At 35.2% G+C, this 22,454-nt stretch overlaps 1 protein-coding gene across 2 annotated transcripts in view; it reads right to left on the bottom strand.

Moving 5' to 3' along the window:
• Positions 1-22,134, bottom strand: part of LOC143584773 (abietadienol/abietadienal oxidase-like) — a 48,353-nt gene extending 26,219 nt beyond the window's left edge. For both annotated transcript variants that reach the window (XM_077066744.1, XM_077066745.1), the window contains exon 1: positions 22,053-22,134. In XM_077066744.1, the coding sequence (XP_076922859.1) occupies positions 22,053-22,097 (45 nt within the window). In that variant the 5' untranslated portion in view covers positions 22,098-22,134. The remainder of the gene's footprint in view (positions 1-22,052) is intronic.
• Between the last annotated feature and the right edge of the window lie 320 nt (positions 22,135-22,454).

Here is a 22,454-nt window from a genome sequence, read left to right as displayed (position 1 = left end):
TGAATCATGCAATCGCACAGGTCGCCATGCTGCTGATTGCTGGAAGAAGAAGATGACTTGCAACAATTGCAAGGAGATGGGCCATTTGAGTTTCGAGTGCCCAAAGAACAAACCCGCTGCTGGTGGTGCGGGTGGAAGTGGCAAGGATAAAAAAGGAAACGCTCGAGTCTTCGTACTCGACACAAAGAAAGCCGATGACTTGCCGGAAACCATCACCGGTACGTTTTTAGTCAACGACACCTATGCTAGAGTTTTATTTGATTCGGGTGCAAATCTAAGTTTTATAGATTATAATTTTTGTAGCCTATTAAACGAACCTTTATTAAAGTTAGATAAAACTCTAAGCGTCGAGACTGCTAGCGGTGAAATCGTTAAGATCTCCGAAGCCCTTGAAAACGGAAAAATCCTTTTAGCTGGTTATTTGTTGCCTATCTATTTGTTGCCCATGAGTCTGGATGGTTTTGATATTGTACTTGGTATGGATTGGTTATCCGATAACTATGCCCGTATCATCTGCAATAGCAAAATCGTTGAACTTCAAGCCCCGATAAGCGAATGATTCGAATTGAAGGGGACAAAGACGCTGGCCAAGTTAGCATAATCTCTATGATTAGGGCTAACAAATGTTTAAATCAAGGATGTCTCGCATTCATGGCTTACGTCACCGAAGAATCTAAGACAAAAGAAATCAAAGACGTTCCTATCGTTTCCGACTTTTCTGAAGTCTTTCCTGATGAACTTCCCGGAATCCCTCCCGACCACGAAGTAGAATTTAGGATCGATCTTATTCCTGGTACTGCTCCAATCGCCAAAGCTCCGTATCGCTTAGCGCCGACCGAGATGAAGGAGTTAAAGAAAACAACTCTATGAGCTATTGGAAAAAGGTTTCATTCGACCGAGTTCGTCGCCTTGGGGAGCGCCAATTTTGTTTGTCAAGAAGTAAGATGATTCCATGCGAATGTGTATTGATTATCATGTATTGAATAAAGTCACAATCAAGAACCGTTATCCACTTCCTCGTATTGATGATCTTTTCGACCAACTACAAGGTGCTAGCTTCTTTTCTAAAATCGATCTTCGTTCCGGCTATCACCAACTTAAAGTCCAATCCGAAGACATTCCAAAGACAGCTTTTCGAACAAGGTATGGACATTATGAGGTCACGGTCATGCCGTTTGGACTTACTAATGCTCCGGCCGTGTTCATGGACATGATGAACCGTATTTGCAAGCCTTACCTGAATAAATTCGTTATCGTATTCATCGACGACATACTTATTTATTCAAAGTCCAAGGCTGATCATGAAGTCCATCTTTGTACTTTGCTTGAAAGTCTTAAAACCGAGAAGTTGTACGCCAAGTTCTCGAAATGCGAGTTCTGGTTGCACGAGGTACAATGTCTTGGTCACATCATCAACGTTAACGGTATTCAAGTGGATCCCGCTAAGATAGACGCTATCTCTAAGTGGTAGATCCCAAAGACACCAACTGAGATCCGAAGTTTCTTAGGTTTGGCCGGTTATTACCGAAGATTCATCGAAAATTTCTCTCGAATCCCTATTCCTTTAACTTCCTTAACTCTAAAGAACATCAAGTATGAATGGGGAACGAAGCAACAAGAGGCGTTCGATATACTTAAACAAAAACTCACCCAAGCACCTATCTTGGCTCTACCAGAAGGTACTGAGAATTTTGTGGTCTTTAGCGACGCGTCCCATTCTGGTTTGGGATGTGTACTAATGGAACGCAAGAAAGTTATCGCTTACGCCTCTCGTCAACTCAAGGTACACGAAAAGAATTACACAACTCATGATCTAGAGTTGGGCGCCATAATCTTTGCACTTAAGATATGGAGGCACTATCTCTATGGAGTAAGATTTATCGTGTACACTGATCACAAAAGCTTAAAACACATTTTTGATCAAAATGATCTTAACATGCGCCAACGGCGATGGATGGAAACTCTCAATGACTATGATTGCGAGATTGTTTACCATGAAGGCAAGGCCAACGTTGTGGCCGATGCCTTAAGTCGCAAGGAACATGAGAAGCCCAAAAGGGTTCGAGCATTGCGCCTAGAACTTCAAATCGATCTTTTCGATCAAATCAAATCCGCGCAAACTCAAGCAATCAATGAAAACCAAATCTCCGATGAAAAACGTAACGACACCATCGAATCGCTAGTCAAAGGTGATGATGGTATCTTTAGACTAGGCAATAGGATTTGGGTACCAATCGTTGGAGGTTTGCGTGAGAAAATTTTGAACGAAGCTCATAAGTCAAAATACATGATGCATCCCGGGAGCGATAAAATGTACCACAATCTTAAAGCCAACTATTGGTGGAATGGTATGAAAAGGGATGTCGCTTCGCATGTTGCGAAATGTTTAACTTGTATGAAAGTAAAGGCTGAACACCAAAAGCCTTCGTGATTGCTTCAGCAACCCGAACTTCCTGTATGGAAGTGGGAGTTAATCACTATGGATTTCATTACCAAACTCCCAAAAACGACTCGACAACACAATGCAATATGGGTAATTATGGATCGTCTCACGAAATCCGCACACTTCATACCCATTAATTAGTTATACTCTATGGATAGATTAGCGCGTATCTAAGTAAACACCATCGTTTCTTTGCATGGAGTACCGCTGTCTATAATATCTGATCGAGACAGTCGTTTTATGTCTCACTTTTGGAAAAGCTTCCAACAAGCACTTGGTACAAAGTTGAACCTTAGCACCGCCTATCATCCACTAACTGATGGGCAAAGCGAAAGGACGATTCAAACGTTGGAAGATATGCTTCGCGCTTGCGTGATCGACTTAGGTGTAAGTTGGGATGACCACTTACCCCTAATGGAATTTTCGTATAATAATAGCTATCACGCAAGTATGCAAACCGCACCATTCGAGGCGTTATATGGTCGAAAGTTTAGAACGCCCGTGTGTTGGTCTGAAACAGGAGACAATCAATTATCTGGACCTGAAGTAGTCCAAGAAACCACCGACAAGATTCTCCAAGTCCGAGAACGACTTAAGACGGCACATGATCGCCAAAAGAGTTACGCCGATGTCCGTCGTAAGTCGTTGGAATTCAAAGTCGGTGACAAAGTTTTATTGAAAGTTACGCCAAAGGCGTTGTTTGCTTCGGTAAGAAAGGAAAACTAAGTCCTCTATTTGTTGGACATTTTGAGGTACTCGAACGAATCGGCACTGTTGCATACCGTTTGCGACTGCCCGAGGAAATGCAAGGGATACACGATGTATTCCATGTTTCGAATCTGCATAAGTGTTTGACCGATGAATCTTTGGCTATGCCATTAAAAGACGTTGAAATAAATGAGAACTTAAAATTCGTAGAACGTCCAATTCAAATCAAATATTCGAAAACAAAGAAATCAAAGAAAAGAACGTTGAAAATTGTGAAGGTAAAATGGGACTCACGTAGAGGGCCTGAATATACTTGGGAACTCGAATCGGAAATGAGAAAGAAATACCCTCACTTGTTCTTGTAAAGCAATCTCGAGGACGATATTTGTTTCAAGGTGGGGAGGATGTAACATCGTGAAAATTTCGAGTTCAAATGTAAACTTTCCAAAGTATAAGGACTGAAATGGCCAAATTTCAAAGTTGAGGGTTCAAAAATGAAAATTCTGAATTTTTGACCCGTCGCGTTACGCGATGGATCATAAAAGAAACCCTTCGCGTACCGCGACGGGATGTCTGACAGCGAGACGCGTGGCACGACACGTGTTCACACGTGGCACACCGGTCGCCACGTGTCCCGACACGTGGCCACACGTGGCACGACGTCCACCACGTGGCACACCGTCTGCCACGTGTCAACACGTGGCAGACCTACTGTCTGCGTCACCAGGGCTACGTCGCGGTACGCGACGGGTGCCCTGAAGTGGGTCGCGTACCGCAATGGGACCCCCAGAAAATGTCTATAAATAGCAGGTCCGGGATTTCATATTTTCACATCCCAAACAGCTCTCTTACTTCTCTCTAACCTCTCTCTAGAATCCCAACAATCATATTAACGACCCGCCTCGATAAATGTGTCATAATCCCTCGTTTTGCGTGCCCCGATTCCTCGTTTGTGTACCAACGTTTCCTCGAAGTGCGTGCCACCCTCCACCCACATACCAAGAATGGCGTTTGTTCTCGAAGTACGTGCCAACGTGTGTTGAAGTTTGGCGTTCATTGATTGCGTGTCGAGAAAAGAGTTGATCAAGAAGTAAAGCGGCGTCGGAGTGCTGCTCGATTTCGTAGGGTTTCCAATACGCCAATAAGGTTAGGCGTCATATCAATTGAATATAATATAATATTATATTAAAGGCTTAAGCCTTAAGTCGAGGATTATACTCAATACCTCGATAAAAGAGAAATAAACATAACAAATGAATGAATGAAAGATAAGATATCGGATGTGATTACGTATATATGTGTGTAAGTATATATGTATGCTCTTTGTTATGAAAATATTATTTAATGAATAATCAGTATTCTTAAATAATAAAAGAAAAAGAATACGTTTCTTAGAGAAGAAGAAACGTCGGGTTTTTAATATAAACTAAAGGTTTATAATTTACTTTTAAACTAAAGGTTTTCAAGTAAAAGAAAATGAACTAAAAGTTCATCGAGGTTGACATATAAAATAAGACTAAAGGTCTTAAGCCGGATCGTGTATCCGACTAACAAATATTTATACTCGTACTATAGGTGCAAGATAAATAAGGGAAAGGCCCTTGGACGGTGAGTGAAGCCGATCCTAAAGAGAAAAGGTGAATACGCCCCCAAACTTTTAAACTTGATTTTAAATGAGTCAAACATGTTATATGAAATTGTTTACAAGGAACTATGTGTTCCTAAAAACCGTTATAAATAAGGGTATGAACCTAGCCCTCAGGCTGTGGTATACGTATGTCTGGATCCTTACATAGGTGGTACTATGCGATGAATGGGCGTGATCGCATCACCCTTGGTCGTAGGACGCTCTCATGCAGGGAGTACGACCGTTGTGTATATTTACGGGTACTTAACTAAGTCGAACGCTGCGGTGTTTGCTGAGGTGACCTAGAGTAGAGGCTCATGTTTATAATGTGTTATTTAAATTTGTTATTCTTAAGCCACGTTGGGCCGAGGCAGGCGTAGTCTCGAGGGGTAATAAAGTAAAAGAAAATATTTTGCGTCAGCGTGTTCACCAGCATTCGTTGCTTACGTATTTTCTTACATTTTGCAGGTGAACAAGAGTAGCAATTGGAAGCATCGAAGTGCTATGTTTAAATCCGATGGCTCGGATCTTTTGTTCAAACTTTAATATATAATGATGGTGGTTTTGTAATATAAAAACAAGTAAACTTTTGTACTTAAGTTCGGGAATCTTTTAAAATCCCAGCTTTTGTTTTATGTAAATATTTATAAATTAAATCCACAAGTTTGTAAGACTTCCGCTAAATTAACGTAACTCTGATTTATTTACACTTGTGGTACCAACTATTGGATCACACGCCTAGGCCTTAGATAAGGGTGCGACATTAGTATCTAATTTTCCTTAATAGTTTTACAACATATAGCTAAGTAAATGCGTGTGAATTGTAATTCTTCGACTCATTTTAACCTAGCTTGTTTTCAACGAACTTGTTATGACCCAACTTTATTTGTGCTAACCCATTTTGTGCCCGAATTTATAAAAAGCTTTGGATCTATCACTACTACTCGGTTTGTTTTCTTCTATATGTGAGATTTGTATAAACTAAACTGTATCCACGATGGAGCTAAGATAAATGTGATATTGATGCTTCAAGTTGATTGTTTAATATACTCCATTTATGAAGAAAAAAGCGGGCACATGTCATACATAAGGGGAGAAAGGAACTTTGAAGTGGTATGTTTTTGAAACCTTACGTTGATAATATTTCCTTATAACTTAGAAACAAGTTGAGACCCCAAAGGGTGTGAAGAATCATAACTCGTATGTCGCATATGTGCATGCCATGGAGGATAGCATAATCTAGCGTTTTGATATCGTTGTGGCAGCTTCAATGTAGATGTCTCTACAACCTTGCAATACTCATTAAAAGCGGTTTCTCAATAATGGAGAAGGACATGTAAATGCGTCAACCTCATTCAATGTTTAAAAGCTATCTAGAAGATTTCTCCTTCATTTTGAATAGTATTTCAAACACACAGTTTCAAGTAACAACGGAGCTCTATATCACTTGGGGAAATTATAATTAATGTCACGTTTTTTGTCATTGGCACATCAACTTTCACTTATGCGAGGAACTTTTAGTTGTTTACCAGACCAGTAGCAAACAACTATGAGTAATATGATCAACATATGAGTGTGAGTTGAACATTTATGATGGCTAGATAGATCAACAAGGAACAAATGAATCCAAATTGGATAAAAAGAATTGAGCATTACAATTGATCCAAAACATGTGGAAATCATTAATCGATCCTTAAATCACGCTCTTTAGATTGTGGAACTCCTTTTTTACCCTAGTAATCTAATTTCAACTTTACTTAAAAATATTGACTTTTAATAACAAACTGATTCTCAAAATTGAACAAATTATGTATAAATCTGACATAGTAATTATGATCAAGTCAATAAATCGAGCATCAATTTGAAGAATTTAAGCTTCAACTCATTACTTTTGCCTAAATTTGTGCAAAAACTCATCACACTTTACCTTTTCTATAATGTATGTAGAGGAATTCAAGAACGATTAAATCAATTGAGAATCATGATGCCTCAATTTAGAGTACGTAGGCTCTGATACCAATTGGCAAATCTGAATTCAATATGAATTTCAATACGAATTTACATCAAGATCTTCTTAAGACACGTGTATCGTTCTTGAATAATTCTAGGCGGATATTGTGTTATGATATATCACAATAAATAAATGGATGAATAATCAGTGATGAAACACTCAATAATAGATGTGCAGTTGTATGATTTCATTGATAATTTACGAGTTCACAATAGTTGTGTTGATGCATATTTTGACGAAATCTTTAGTAATTACAAGTACATATCATTTATCATTATCCTTGTTGTAGTTATTGTATTTTAGTTTGAAGTTATATTTTGTAAATGGATCGAGAGATCCGAATGTCCCATGGGCCGGATTTCTAATTATTTGAGCCCATAACTCCACTAGAAACCACATGGGGGTCTCTTTCTATAAATAGAATGTGAGGTTTATAAGAACCTCTAATGCTTGGGGTTTTAACATTCTTTCTTGATGGTAACCTCTTCATAACTTTAGCTCTTCGTTATTAAAATCCAAAGGAATTTTGGTTGTGATTGTCATTTGGTTCCTTGTTCTACTTGTTGTTTTCTATTTTTGAGACGTTCCGGATTGTTACGAAAGGTAACCGAGTCAATTTCTACTATGTCCGTTATCTATATATGAAAACTGCTTATATCCACGTTACGGTGGACCTACAAGAGGAATGATTACATGAAGAACTCTTACACACACACACACTCATACACGTGTTTAAGCTTATGCCACCTTGGGTGGAGACTCGGTGTCACACATAAGTACAAATGGTTTAACATCTATTTGTAGGAGCCTTGTTTTCCTAGCTAGCTATATGTAGTAAAGACTTAATAAAGTGGGTAAGCGACTTCTTCACTGTTATGACATATTTTGTGGTTTATTCTTTGTATAGTGTCTACATTATTGTTTAGTATTGACCAAAATCTCTTGACGGGTTTCGGTGGGCTTGATGGGTTTTGGGTATAGATTGAGCTTGGCCAGTGTGGCTTGTACTACCCTATATATACATATGTTTATCAATGTTTAGGGTTATACATTACGAGGAACCAACTTTTGTAATCGGTTTGCTAAAGGGACATAAGTACCTGAAGTTATAATACGTGTGCTTTGAAGTCTATATCGGGTTCGTTACTCCTTATTTTACTATAGTTCTTGAATCACCACTTTGTTAGTTCCCGCCTAACAAAGTGTTTACTTGATATTAACATTGAAAGATCCTACCTCGAGACTTACAGTTGGTACCAGAGACTATAGACCTATTCTAGGCTCGATTGTGATATCAAAGATTCAAGAAACTGGTGTTTTTAAATTTTTCGGAGTAATTGGAGTTTTAAAAATTTTTGTGGGTTTCGGCTATATTTTGGTTGTTTGGTCATTGAAGGCAGTTGGATATCGAAGAACATCGTCTTTGTGTTTATCATATCTTCTGGCTTGTTGAGTTGGGATAAGATTGAGCAAAATTTTCTTTGAAATTCAAAAGATATCAAGATCTCTTAGATTTATCGATTTTGACTTATCTTCAAATTTGGTTCCTGGCTTCTCCAGTTCTCAGCAGGAAGGAGCTATCGGTAACAATAGGCTCTCGGCCATCACTAGTTCTCTATCAATCGAGTTCTCGGTGATGACTGGTTCTCGGTAGCAACAAGTTTTAGCAAAAGCTGGTTTTCGGTGAAAGTGACGATTTTCGGCTTGCTAAGGGATTTCTTAGTGTTATTTTTTATTTTCGGTTTAGTTAAATCTGCTACATTTGAGTCAAAGGATAGCATTGTCTCCACAAATATTCGTTAAGAACTTGATTCGGTGATAGGAACCACGAATGGATTCCACGGTTGCTGAATGCTAAAGGCTATGAGGAATGGAAGTTTAGGTTTGAGAAATGCATAAGAATGAAAGACTCCAAGGCTTGGAGGAGTATTCTAAGGGGTCCTACCATCATCACTTATGAGCTAGATGACGAAGAAACGACTGTGGCCCCAAAACCAGTTTAGCAATTCACTGATGTTGATTTTGAGAAGGTTGATGACGATGAAAGAGCCTTATCCACACTTACTCTAGCTCTGGCTTCTGATATTGCTCTTGGTTTTTCAGAAATCAAGTCAGCCAAGGCTTTGTGGAAGGCTCTGATTGATGTGTTTGAGGGAAATGTAAACATGCAGCAAAGTAAGAAGGATTTGTTGTGTCAGGATTTTAATATGCTTGATCACATTCTGGGTGAATCTCTTCATGCATAACTCCAAAGGTTCACCAAACTTGTCACACGAATGAAATAGGCCAAAATTGAGTTGACTATCTTGGAAGTCAACAAGAAACTTCTGAATTCACTTCCTAAAAGTTGGGATATGAATGTTGTTGTAATTAAGAAGACTAAGGATTTGGATAGGACGACCATAAATGAGATGAAGGCTGTGATTTGCCTTTGAAATGGATGACAAGCAACGTGCTATTAGTCATGCTAGCTCCTACAACTTTGATGGTTTGACTCATCCATCAACATAGCCTTCTCAGACCATGATGGGTTTGCTATGTTTAGATCACACTGAACAAGTCACCACAATCTATCACTCAAACACACCCTCTAAAGCCTCTCCAGGAACACAGTTGCTACTCCATCAAGCTCAAGTATAAAGATAGCTCCTCAGATGCACACAATCTCTAAGGAAAATGAGTAGAACATTGCCTAGATAGCAGGTTTCATGAACTGCTACGATGCCTTTCTTTCCGGTGTCATAGTTCCACTAGTTAGGTTTGCTGAATTGGATCATATTAATCCTGAAGATGTTAAAGAGGTGGATATCTCATGGAAATTGGCTATGACAGTCTTTAGAGCAAGGATTTTTACTAAGAAGACTGGCTGAAACAATTGGGCCTTTACAAATGACAAGAAGGTGGGTTTTAACAAAGGAAAGCTCACGTACTACAACTGTCCCGAGCCGGGTCACTTTGCTCGTAAATGCACTAACCCTGCTAAGGAACCCAACAATAAGAGGGCACTGATTCAAGTTGGATATACAGGATCAGCTGGATCGAACAATGAGAAAGCTATGGTGGCTCAACAGTTTGGATGGGAGGAGCAAATGAAAGCACTAACTTGGAAGAAGAGTTGGCTAACTTAGCTCAAGTTGATGCAGTTGAAGAGAAGAATGAAACTGAAGAGAAGGTGAAAGAGCTTAAGTTCGCCTTTATGGTATCTTCCACCCCTCTCCAAATAGGTAAATTCTAAACTTTGTTCTTAAGCATGCATCGATAAAGTTGGCATATATAGAATTCATTATGATAATCTTCTTAGGGAAATGGAAGATATTCAACATGCTAACAATACCTTTAAGGCTAATGAAAATTTATATAATAATAAAACAGATGCCCAAAAAGGGGATATTGCCAAACTTTAAGAGGATTCAAGTAGGAAAGGTTGTATTTACATTGACACTAAAAATAATATAGCCAAATAACCGCTGAACTGGACGCGTCAAGATTAGAGACTGTCAAAATAAATGCTAAATTTATAGAAATTGAGTTTAATTTTAAGAAATTTGACTTATCTAGTGCAGTGGTTGAGAACATAATTGAGCATCAACTTACATACAAAGATAATAAGGGCATGTGTCTTTGGTTTAATCAGGTTCCCCCTCCATTCAATAATAATTACTCTTCATTTCCCATAACTAAAGAAGATGAGGAGAGGGAATAACATTAACAGTATGGTAAGAAAGAAGAAAATGAAACTGTGGGAAAAGGCTCGCTCAAACCCATTGAGCCCATTTTTAGTCAAAAGGGTGATACTAATGTCTCTAGTTTACGTACAGTTGAAGTAATAGTCGAAGATTGGTCAGAAGATGAGGCAAATCTATGTGTTTTAAATAATTTTGAACTTAAGACTGATTCTTTTTTTGGTTGTGTTAAAGCTGATGTTTGTGTGGGATATGTTTTAAAAACACTAATTGTGTGTTTGAACCTTCCACTTTTGCTATTAATAATAATTTGGTAAATGTTAATGCTGTTAAACCAACTATAATTGGTAAATATAAGGTACCAAAAAATGTAAAAGAATGTACTTCATGTACATTCTCTTGTGTTAATAATACTAAAACTTAAAAGGTTAACAAGGAATCCGAAAGTCCCCACAAATCATCACGATCAGGAGGTGACCATAATGTTTTTCGTGTAAAGAGGCAACCTTGTTAATATTGTGGAACTCCTGGTAACATAGCCAAAAATTATCCCTATTATCCATATGTTCCTTATTATGGACGAGGCCAAAGGAGTATGCCTAGGAACAGGTAAAAATCAAATAAACAGAAAACCTTCCAAGGAAAACTCCTCAGAGGGTGACTGGATTGTCATTCAAAAATATTGAACGATTTACCGAACTCCTCGAAATGATTCACACTAATGTTTGTAATCTAAAAGCAATTCCTACTCGTGGTGGGAACAAGTACTTCATCACGTTCATTGATGATAGTACAAGGTATTGATGTGTGTACTTACTTAAGAGTAAGGATGAGGCTATTGATAGGTTTATCTTATTTAAAGTTGTAACATTCGTTAGTTTTAAAACTAAGAAGCCTTACCCATTATAAATTTTTGGTTTTTTTTATTAATATATATATATAGTTTCGTGTCATGTATTATATGTATTTCATGTGACATTCGTCAATCTCTATTATGTGTATTGTATTCATGATTTTTCTTTATTCAAATATCACATAAATAACATTATTGATGCATAACCAAAGTTAGGGCCGTCCCCAAGAATCCTAAAAAATTCGAGGGCTCGGGGCAAATGAAAAAATGGGCCCCGAAAATTAAAATAAATCAATAACTTGTTTATAAAATTAAATATTACAATGATAATTATGATAATAATTAACAAAGTTATTGTAACAATGGTCAAATTTGAATACTTAAAAAATTCGTGAGTCTCTTTTAACATTTTTTTTATTTTAAATCAAAAGTTATTTTGTTCTTAAATATAAAAAAATAAAGAAACATAAGACACATGTGCATAAATACTAGTAAACTAGCAATCAAGAATAAAATCAAATAAGATTGGAACCAAATTTTAGTGGCTTATGCTTCCGGTTGATTGTTGAACAACAAATAAAATTAAAAAGTAAAAAACTTTTAGATGCAAGCTCTTCCTGTTGAGCAAAAAAAAAGCTGTCAACAAGAATCGAACATGACCAACCTGTTTGTAAGAAAGGGAACTTACCAGCTACACCAATCTACATCTTTTAACATGTAATGGTTTATTTATATATTATATAATAAATGCCTAAAAATAAGTATGGGCCCTAAAAGATGGTGGGCCTTGGGCTGTTGCCCTCTCTGCCCACCCTATGGGCCGAAACTGACAAAAGTACATCCTTTTAATTTAGTTATGTCACATTTATTTTTTACCTAAAGTTATTTTTTTTAAAGATGAAAAATATTTTCCTGCATTATTTAGATTTTGGTCAAACCTCCTGCCCCAAACTACTCTCCTAATTAATTTTATCATTAAAATATTCTTAAGAGTAACCTCCTCATTTTAGTATACATAAGAACCTACTCCCACTCATTTCATTCTTTACACCACTCTTTGACATGTTCAAGAGAATTATTTTTTTTATTTTTTCATTTCAAATGTAGGATTTTAATTATTCAAATATTCTTCATCTTATTTCTTGTTCATACTAGTTAATCAGATGGTCACAAGATCATAACACAATTATGTCTAGGAATCCACAAATCCATACACCATGGTGTATAGGGTGGATGAGACAAAGAACACAAGGAGATGATCGATTACACGAAGGTCACACTTGAAACGTTCTTCCATCTTTACTTTTTTCTAATTCGAATCATTATATTTTAAACAAATGACCCAAGGATTTTTGATGATATATACTCATAAATGTTACACAATCATATCCAAAAAAGTCCATAATTTTATTTCATCAAAATCCTTTTTGAAATGGTAAAAACATTACTTTCTAGCGATGTTACAGTTTTGACTTAGATCTAGCCGTCAAAGAAAGAGGCATATCTTGTTCATAACAAACTGAAAAAGGTGAAATGCCGGATTCTCTGATAAACTTCATTGAAATATGGTTCTAAAAACTATTTTTATGCATTTTAATTCATTCGTATGAGTTCGCAATAAATATTTTATAAACAGTACGCAGATTCATACCCCCTGATTTACATGGCTGTTTTGGCCTATTTAGGGTACGAATTTGTAAAACTTTTTCAAATTAAAGTTGTTCAAAACATTCTAGTTTAGTAGTCTGGAAAGTTTTGATTTATAATAAATTCTTTTGATATTTAAAATACCTTAAATAAAACAGAACAGTTTCTTGTCCAAAAGCTGATTTTGTATTTCATCTTCCTTTTTGATCTATTCCCTGTTTTTATCTTATAATTTATTCATTAGATTTAGTATTCCTTACCCTTAGCGTAAAACACATTTCTAAACTTTGTTTTAGGCTTCATGGTTACGATTGATCATGTCACACCAACATCCAATCCTTCCACTCACCAATCATTGTGAGTTTCTCACACCCCCTTGTTACTTGCTCATGATTACGTGAATGGATTCTTCGATAACTATGATCATACGCCCCCCCTTGCACTCAGAATCGTTTTTCGATCGAAAAAGGGACTCCGATCCGAGTACGTTGGTTGGTACTAATGGGAAAGGACCTTCTTTTGTTCTTTACACTCAGGACCTTGATTCGAGTGTAAAGAACCCTTATTTGCGTTTTTACAAGTTCATGGAATTGTATGGTTTTTATGTATTTATATTAAAACTTGTGTGAACTCATCAACTATTCATTTATTTGACTTTATTTTATATATATGCTACAGTTACCGTTATTAGAGGATGATACTCGAAGAAGACATTAGAACTTAGGGTATTTTAATAAATGGACAAGTTGTTGAATTGTTCTTGTTTTTCTTGTATTTCTTTATCTTGGAACTTGTGTATTTTGATGCTTAAAATAAAAAATGATAATATTGTCACTTAATAGTGTCACATGTGTTTTGAGCAATCTGTATGTCACACTCAGGCGTTTCCGCTTAAGCCGGGGTGTTACTAAAGCCTAAGTTGAGAATCAACTAAATCGGAAAATCAATATAGTAATGAGTGACCGAGGAGATGAATATGTTTCACCTTTTGTTGATTTGTGTGAAAGAGATGGAATCATACATGAACTCACGCCTCCTTACTCCCCTCAGTCAAATGGCACAGCAAAACATAAAAACCAAACTTTGAAAGAAATGATGAATGCCATGATGATAAGTTATGGGGTAAGCCAAGACATGTGGGGGGGAAGCAATCTTATCGACGAATTATGTCTTAAACATGATACTCAATAAGAAGAAAGATATAACGCCATATAAATTATGGATGGTAAATAAATCATCATATAAATACTTGTGAGTGTGGGGGTGCCTAGCCAAGGTAGTGGTGACTCCACCGAAACGCCTACTAATAGGACCAAAAACAATGGATTGTGTATTTATAGGATATACCCGTCTTGGTGGTGCATTTCGTTTTCTTATGCATGATTCCAAGAACCCTGGAATAAATAATGGCACCATAATAGAATCAAAGAATGCATCATGGGTTGAACATGTATTCCTATGATTGGGTAAAGAAAAACCGAGTTATTCTAGATCGGTTGAGGAAACTATTCTAGAGAACGAGGGTGCAAGAGATGAACCTCATAGACAAGCTGAGACAGAGGAGGAACGACAAAGGACTGTAAAATCCTATGACCCTGATTTCCTTACCTACATGGTAGAAGAGGGACCTCAAACATACCAACAAGCATTGAATTCCGCAGAAGGACCTCAATGGAGGGAGGCCATCAAATGTGAGATAGATTCTATCTTACAAAATCATACTTGGGAACTAGTGGATCTTCCTCAAGGATGTAAACCACTAGGATATCGATCGATCTTCAAGAAAGAAGATGAAACCAGATGGCGTCATCAATAAGTATAAGGCAAGGTTGGTGATCAAAGGATATAAGCAATGTGAAGGTTTAGATTACTTTGATACATATTCGCCAGTTACGCGAATAACATCTATCAGGTTGGTTCTTCCTATTTCCGCTATTAGAAATTTGGAAGTTCACCAAATGGATGTAAAAACAGGTTTCTTGAATGGAAATTTGGAGGAAGAAATTTACATGGAACAACCTGGAGGTTTCATAGCCATTAGGCAAGAAAATAATGTGTGTAAACTTATGAAATTCTTGTAAGGATTGAAACAAGCTCCAAAACAATGACACTAAAAGATTGATCATGCCATGCTTGATTTTGGGTTCAAAATCAATGATGTGATAAATGTGTATAAGTGAAGGACATATCAGATGGATATGTCATTTGGTGTCTATATGTAGATGATATGCTCATTGGAAGTGATGACAAAATCATAACGTCCACAACGAACATGCTAAAAGAAAGATTTGACATGAAAGACATGGGTTTTGAGGATGTGATTCTGGGAGTTAAATCACACGAACCCAAAGTGAACTTCGTTTTAGTCAATCCCACTGCGTGAACAAGATTCTTGATAATTTTAATGCGAATAACTCTAATGTAGTTATAACTCCCATTGACACAAGTCAACATCTACATAAGAATAGAGATGAACCTGTTAACCATTTGGAATACTCAAGAATTATCGGAAGCTTGATGTATCTTATGAGTTGCACTAGATCAGACTTAGCATATGCTGTGAGCAAGCTAAGTAGATACACGAACAACCCAAGTTTTGTTCATTGGAACTATGTGATTCAGTTGCTTCGGTATCTAAGATACACATGGGAATACGGGTTACATTATAACAGATATCCAGCAGTTATCGAAGGACACTGTGATGCATTGAATATATGACACGAATGATTCCAGAGAATCAAGTTGGTATGTATTCACACTTAGAGATGTTGCTATATCGTGGAAATCAACGAAGCAAATGGTTATAGCTAGATCCACAATGGAATCAGAATTCCACGCCCTAGATAAAGCTGGCAAATATGTAGAATGGCTACGCCAATTTGTTGAGGATATACCAAGATGGCCTAAGCCGGCATCGGCCATTTGTATACATTGTGATAGCCAGTCGGCAATTGGTAGAGCTCATAGCACAATGTATAATGGTAAGAACAGACATATTAGACGTAGACATGATACAGTACGACAACTAATATATACAGGAATTATCATTGTTGACTAAGTGAAGTCATATTTAAGAGGGAGTTTACTACATGACTAGGTAAAATTCCTAGTCCATTCCTAAAGTGACAAGTGTGAGACTAAGCATATGGCTTTTAATGATTCAACAAAGGTAGTCATACATGGTGAATCACCTATGTTAGAGAGAAGTGGGGTTGCTTTGAAGGGTGTTGTTGGGAACAATACTTAATGACTATTGCAGAACCAGGCTCATGTTCATGACCATAACGAACATAACTATGAGGACTTGACTTTATCAGGGAGAGTCTTGTGTGAAGTGTATTGTAGTCTACACAAACGGCAAACGAGTTCAAAGACATCATTGTCTACTCAGAGTCAGTGGGCTAAGTGCGCTTCATAAGCAAAGGTTCAAAGGGTAACACCTACCTATTGTATGAAAGATTCAACTGCTGAAATCTAATCGGAATAATGTTGTTTTGACCTCCATTTATGTGGGGGATTGTTGGAAGTTTTAAGTGTAAGTGTGTGAATGAATGTCTTAAATAGGAAAGTGGTGAAAGTTTCTCCCACATCGGGTTGGGAACAAAATGAAGATTTTTTAAAAGGTATGGCATTTACTACACATTTGAAGCTTTATTATGTGTTTTACCACAAGTCAAATTTGGGTTTCTGGGCTAGAAATTCTTCGAACTCGTGCGTGCCCGCACGTCCTGCGGACATGAATACAGCTCCAAAAACCCGGGCCCGCGTGAGGTAATTTTTTGCATTCGTTTTTTAGATTCATTTCATAACTGAATTGTTAGTCAATGATTATTAATGATCTTATGATGATCATTATGATTTTTGGTTTCAATTATTATTTTTGGTTTCAACTGTTGCACTAATGACCATTATTTGAATTTTATTACACTTTAATGGTCATTATTCAGTATTGATTTATGTTATGGTTTTGTGGCAATAAAACCAGAACCAATGCATCAGTTCTAGACACACCAAAAACACACAGCTCTCTCTTCCTCTCTGCCTCAACATCGTTACTGTTTCATTTCAAGCAAGTGATCAAGTCCGGTAGTACGCTGCTGCTGCTTTGAACCGGCATACCCTGGGAATAGACCGCAAATCTGTTTAAGGGAATTGTGTCAAACACAAGCCCGGTTCACTGTTTCTTGTTTTATTTGTTTCTTGTTTCGGGTTTTATCATACAAGAATCCTAACAAATATATATATACTAGTTTGATCCTCCCGTGTTACGGGAGTTTATTTAAGTTTTTGTTTTTAATCGCTTTGCTATTTTATGATGATTTATTTTATTTTTTAACATAGTTTGTTTTAATTTAATACATATATATTAGTTTGTTATTATATTTTTTTTGCATTTGGGTATTTCCAATTGAGATGTGTAGGTTTTTTAGATTTTTAACGAACAAAAATACACGAACACGAACATGTTGATTTTTTAAATGAACAAACATGAACACAAATATTTGTCTAATGAAAAAGGGGGCGTTGATGTAGTTGACGATGGCTGGTAGTATCGAAAGTTAACGAGCGATGTAGATGATAGACCAACAAAGGAGAACATGTAAATAAGATAAATTAAATTAGGGTTTGAGGATGAAAATATTTGCCAATAAATAAGATCTTATAACCCATTTGAGAGCTATTAGGGGTTGATAAGACCCATAACAGGTGGAAATTATTCTTTGATGATTAAGGGGTTATTTCACAAATAAATGAGATGTTATAACCCATTTAAGGGTTATCCGGGTTTGGTAAGATCCATGACCCGCGAAAATTATTGTTTGATTATGAAAGAGTTTCACAAATAAATGAGATGTTATAACACATTTAAAGACTATCTGGTTTTGGTAAAACTCATACCCGCGATTTCGGGTCAAATGCATGAGAAGCCTCCATTTAGAAATCAAGCAATCTAGTGGCTCTAAAGAATGGGGGACAACTTGAGAGCGACACGTAGGATTTTATGGTAGGCAATTATATAGTTAGATATATATATATATATATATATATATATATATATATATATATATATGGGTGAGGTCTAGAAAGAACTTCTCTTAAAGAGATAACTAACAGATAATTATCTTTAACTTTTTCAAAAAATATAATTTTTAATTTCTTTTTGTTTCACCTTCTAACAAGTTGATATTGTTCCTAAAAAAATAACTGTCGATGTAGTGCATATATGCAATAATGTGTATTTTATATATACAATTGTGTTTATTGCATATAAGACAACACAATTGTATTATACATTTCACATTATTAAATATATACAAATACAACACTACTAATTGTATACAATGCACATTAATGAATATACGTAATACAACACTAATGCACATATGCACTATATCGATATTTTTATAATTTTTCTATATAATATAACACTATTGCATATATACAATACAAACAACTGCATATATGTTATTTAACATTATTTCACATATCAAAATACACACTATTGCACATATGCCTTATAAAAAAGTCGACGTGTTGCATATATGCATTACAACGAGTTTTTATTTTTATATTTTTTGTGGTGAATAATAACATATAAAAAGGATGAAAGAAACAAAAATTTAAAAATATTTTTTATTAAATCTCTAGTTCTCTCTCAAATGAGGAGTTCTATCTTGATCATTTCCATATATATATATATATATATATATATATAAGTATTGGATCATTTCAGAAGTTTTTTTACAGCGAGAAGTGCGAGAATTGAAAATGTAACTCCATTAATCCCTAATTTCATTCTCTTTCTTATGTGTAGGTGCATATGTATGTGTGTAGGTACGTATGTTTGTATACGTGTACGTATGTTTGTATGTGTGTAGGTACATAGGTTTGAATGTGGCTCGATACATTTATATGTTTGTAGGTGGGTTTGAATGTGTAATTAAAACATAAATACAACCAACCTACATATATGTATGTAACATCATATGAAAGGAGTGAAATTATGGATTAATGGAGTTAAACATTCACTTCTCGCACTTCTCGTTGTAATATCACTTCTCGCAAGATCCATATATATATATATATATATATAATGTGTGTTTCTTTTTTTTGACAAAATCTACCTATGCTAATAGAGTAAAATAACTGTGGACACTTGTTATCTTTTGGTTAATTTTTAAAATTCTTTTCCTTCTAAAACTAAGATCTTAATTGACCATAATATGTGTAATAAGTCAATAATTATTCACTTTCCTTTTACACTCTATTATTATTATTATTATTATTATTATATCTATACATTTTTGTAAAAGTAAATATTGACATATTATTTTATTATAAATTCCAAAATACTTGGCGAAATTCAAAAATTAACAACAAACATGTTTGTCAAATATTTAAAGGAATATAATTTCAAATGTTATCATTAACATATTGTATTGCGTATATTGTAGAAGATTGTAAAGAAAACCAAAACTCGAATATGCTTTCATTTTTACAAAGTAACTTTTTAATCAATAAATTAAATAAATATGCTTCAAAGCCGATCCATTTGTAAAAATCAGTCCTCTATTATTATTATTATTATTATTATTATTATTATTATTATTATTACTGTAAATTGTCATATAAATTTATAAATTATAAATAAATGTTTTAAATCTATCCATTTATTTTTTCGGTTAATTTAGTAAGTTATATATATCTTAAAATGTAAGGATAGTATATACTAATATACCAATCACTTTTAGACATAACAACTAGGGGTGCAAACGAGCCGAGCCGAGCCCGAGCTCGACCAGGCTCGAGCTCGGCTCGTTTAACTTACACAGAGCTCAAGCTCGAGCTCGGCTCGTTTCGAGCTCTATTTCCAAAGCTCGAGCTCGGCTCGTGAGTAGATTTTCAAGCTCGAGCTCGGCTCGGGCTCGACTCGTTTACCATTTATTAGTTATTTTTTAAATAATATAATTATTTTTATATATTATTTTCTATTATAATTTTCTGTATAAATAATATATATATATATATATATATTATTTAGTTATATTTATTTATTTTTTATAACACTATATATATATATATATTTATATTAATTAATAATTATTAAATATATATTTTAAAAAATTATATAAATGGCAGGCTCGTTTAGGCTCGCGAGCCGGCTCGAGCTCGATAAGTGAAGCTCGGGCTCGGGCTCGTTTATTAAACGAGCTTACTTTTAGGCTTGAGCTCGGGCTCGGGTTCGATTAAGCTCGATTCGTTCGAGCTTTTTAACGAGCCGATCCCGAGTAGCTATCGAGCAGCTCGGCTCGTTTGCACCCCTAATAACAACGTTTATCATATTTAATTTGTTAGTTTTTTTTATCAAGGATTGTTTCGGGTTTTTTGTAGAACTTAAATTTGATTTTTGTGGGTCAAAAGTTGGTAAATAGATTGTTTTGTACAAGTTAACTACATATAAGTCAAAATTTGTTACGGGTCAAAAATGGAAAATCTAAGTATTTTTAAAAGTTTGAGAATGCAAATAAATTTATCGTCAAATTTGTTACGGGTTCAAAGTATTGACTTAAAATGTCAAACGGATAAAAATTAGAATTTTAAACACTATTCGGGTTTCAAATTGATTTAAAAGGGCATTTTTGGAAATAATCAAAAGGTTCGAGATTTGCCAAGTTATTATTTTTCCCTCGACTATTAAAATTTAAGAAAATATTGCGAACACTTTTGACATGCCACCTCCACACCTATCAATGCTTCTAACATTTATCAAATATGAAATATTTGTGTCAGCATTAATTTTTCTTTCAATAGTGATCAGACGGTTGTATGGGAAGCATGCCATGCAAAAATACGCTCAAATAAAGCAAAATATTCACAAAATTGAATGTGTTAACATGTTATTTATATGTTGTCATTATGACAAAGTCGAGAAGCCTCCTGAAACTTATCAATATCTTTTTCATGGTGTAGCTCAGAAAACATAGTTCTTGAAGAACATATGTCGTTATAAATTTAATATTCTCCTTTCCTTTGATGGGTGGTAAATTGATAAATATATCAATAAAATTCTTCTGTATTTAGGCTGAGTGGCTAGAACTACTACTATGAGAAGTCTTATTCCCGAAATTGGTTCATAACCAAGGTTCTTTCAATTATACATATATGACACTGAAAATAAAATTTCAATAGAAAGAACGTTCTCGGGTCATTTTTGCACGTGTATTTTTTTATTAAGTTTATTTGAAAAAAAATCATTTTATGATATAAATAAAATTAATTTATGTACACATAATATATATACATGCATATATGTAATACGTTTTTCATATGGGAAAATTCCCAAAATAAACATTTATGAAAACATTTTTCAGGTTTTAAGTGTCATTTGCAAGAAATTCTCAAAATAGATATTATAATCTAGTAGTGACGTGTGGTTTGTATAACCAATTAAAACCTAACACGTGTCTTTAAACTAACCGTAAAGAGCAGATTTACTAATCATTTACTCGTCACGACTAAATAAGTTTTATGACTCGTAATCAACGCCCACGAGTAATTCATAAGTTTTTTAGTCGAACCAAGTAGATTATAAGGTTAAACTAGTCGCGCCGAGTTAACTACTAATAAACTACTCGTATAGAGAATGTAAACAAGGTAAACTAGTCGTCCCGACTAAATGACTTATGAATTACTCGTGAGCGTTGATTACGAGGCATGAAACTTATTTAGTCGTGACGAGTAAATGATTAGTGAACATGCTCGTTACGGTTAGTTTAAGGGCACGTGGCAAGTTTTAAGTGGTTCTACAAACTACTCGTGTGTAATCATAAACTACTCGTCATGACTAGTTTATAATACACATTTTAGGAATTTCTTGCAAATGGCATCTAAAACCTGAAAAATGTTTTCATAAACGTTTATTTTGAGAATTTTCCCTTTTTATATACATAATGTAATTATTTGCTTTACTTGTGATTTTATAATTTGAATAATCTCGTGTGTGTCACGGGCTCTAAAGCTAATACTATAACATATGACCAAAACACAACTCGTTTAGTGTAAACGAAAGATAAACTTACATGTTGAGTTAATGACACCGATTTGTAGTCTTCCCATGTTAACATATCAACTTCACAACTCAAATCATGTCTTTTATTTCTTATTGTTGGTGCTCCTCCTATAAAATAGATTGACACACTTATTGGTCAACAAAAGATAACTTTGAATGCTCTCAATAAATATAACAAAAGTTACGATCAGGACTTTGGTGTCACCATGATACTTTAGGGACTTATTATTTGTCCTCTTCACTAGATATAACATAAAAGAAAATGTGGCATATTGGTTTAAATAATAATCGTATAACTTTTTTGAATGTCAAGATCATTAATTTCATAACAAGCATAATAATCAGTAGCGTAGCCAGAAACTTTTTTCTATGGTTCGGAAAATTTCGAGGGACGGGTGACCGATTGTTTATC

The sequence above is a fragment of the Bidens hawaiensis genome, unplaced genomic scaffold (genome assembly GCF_021521415.1).
Source record: "Bidens hawaiensis isolate Kalapana, Puna unplaced genomic scaffold, B.hawaiensis_p1.1 tig00033307_1, whole genome shotgun sequence".
Classification (NCBI taxonomy): Eukaryota; Viridiplantae; Streptophyta; class Magnoliopsida; order Asterales; family Asteraceae; genus Bidens; species Bidens hawaiensis.
This window is presented reverse-complemented; position numbering and strand designations above follow the sequence as displayed.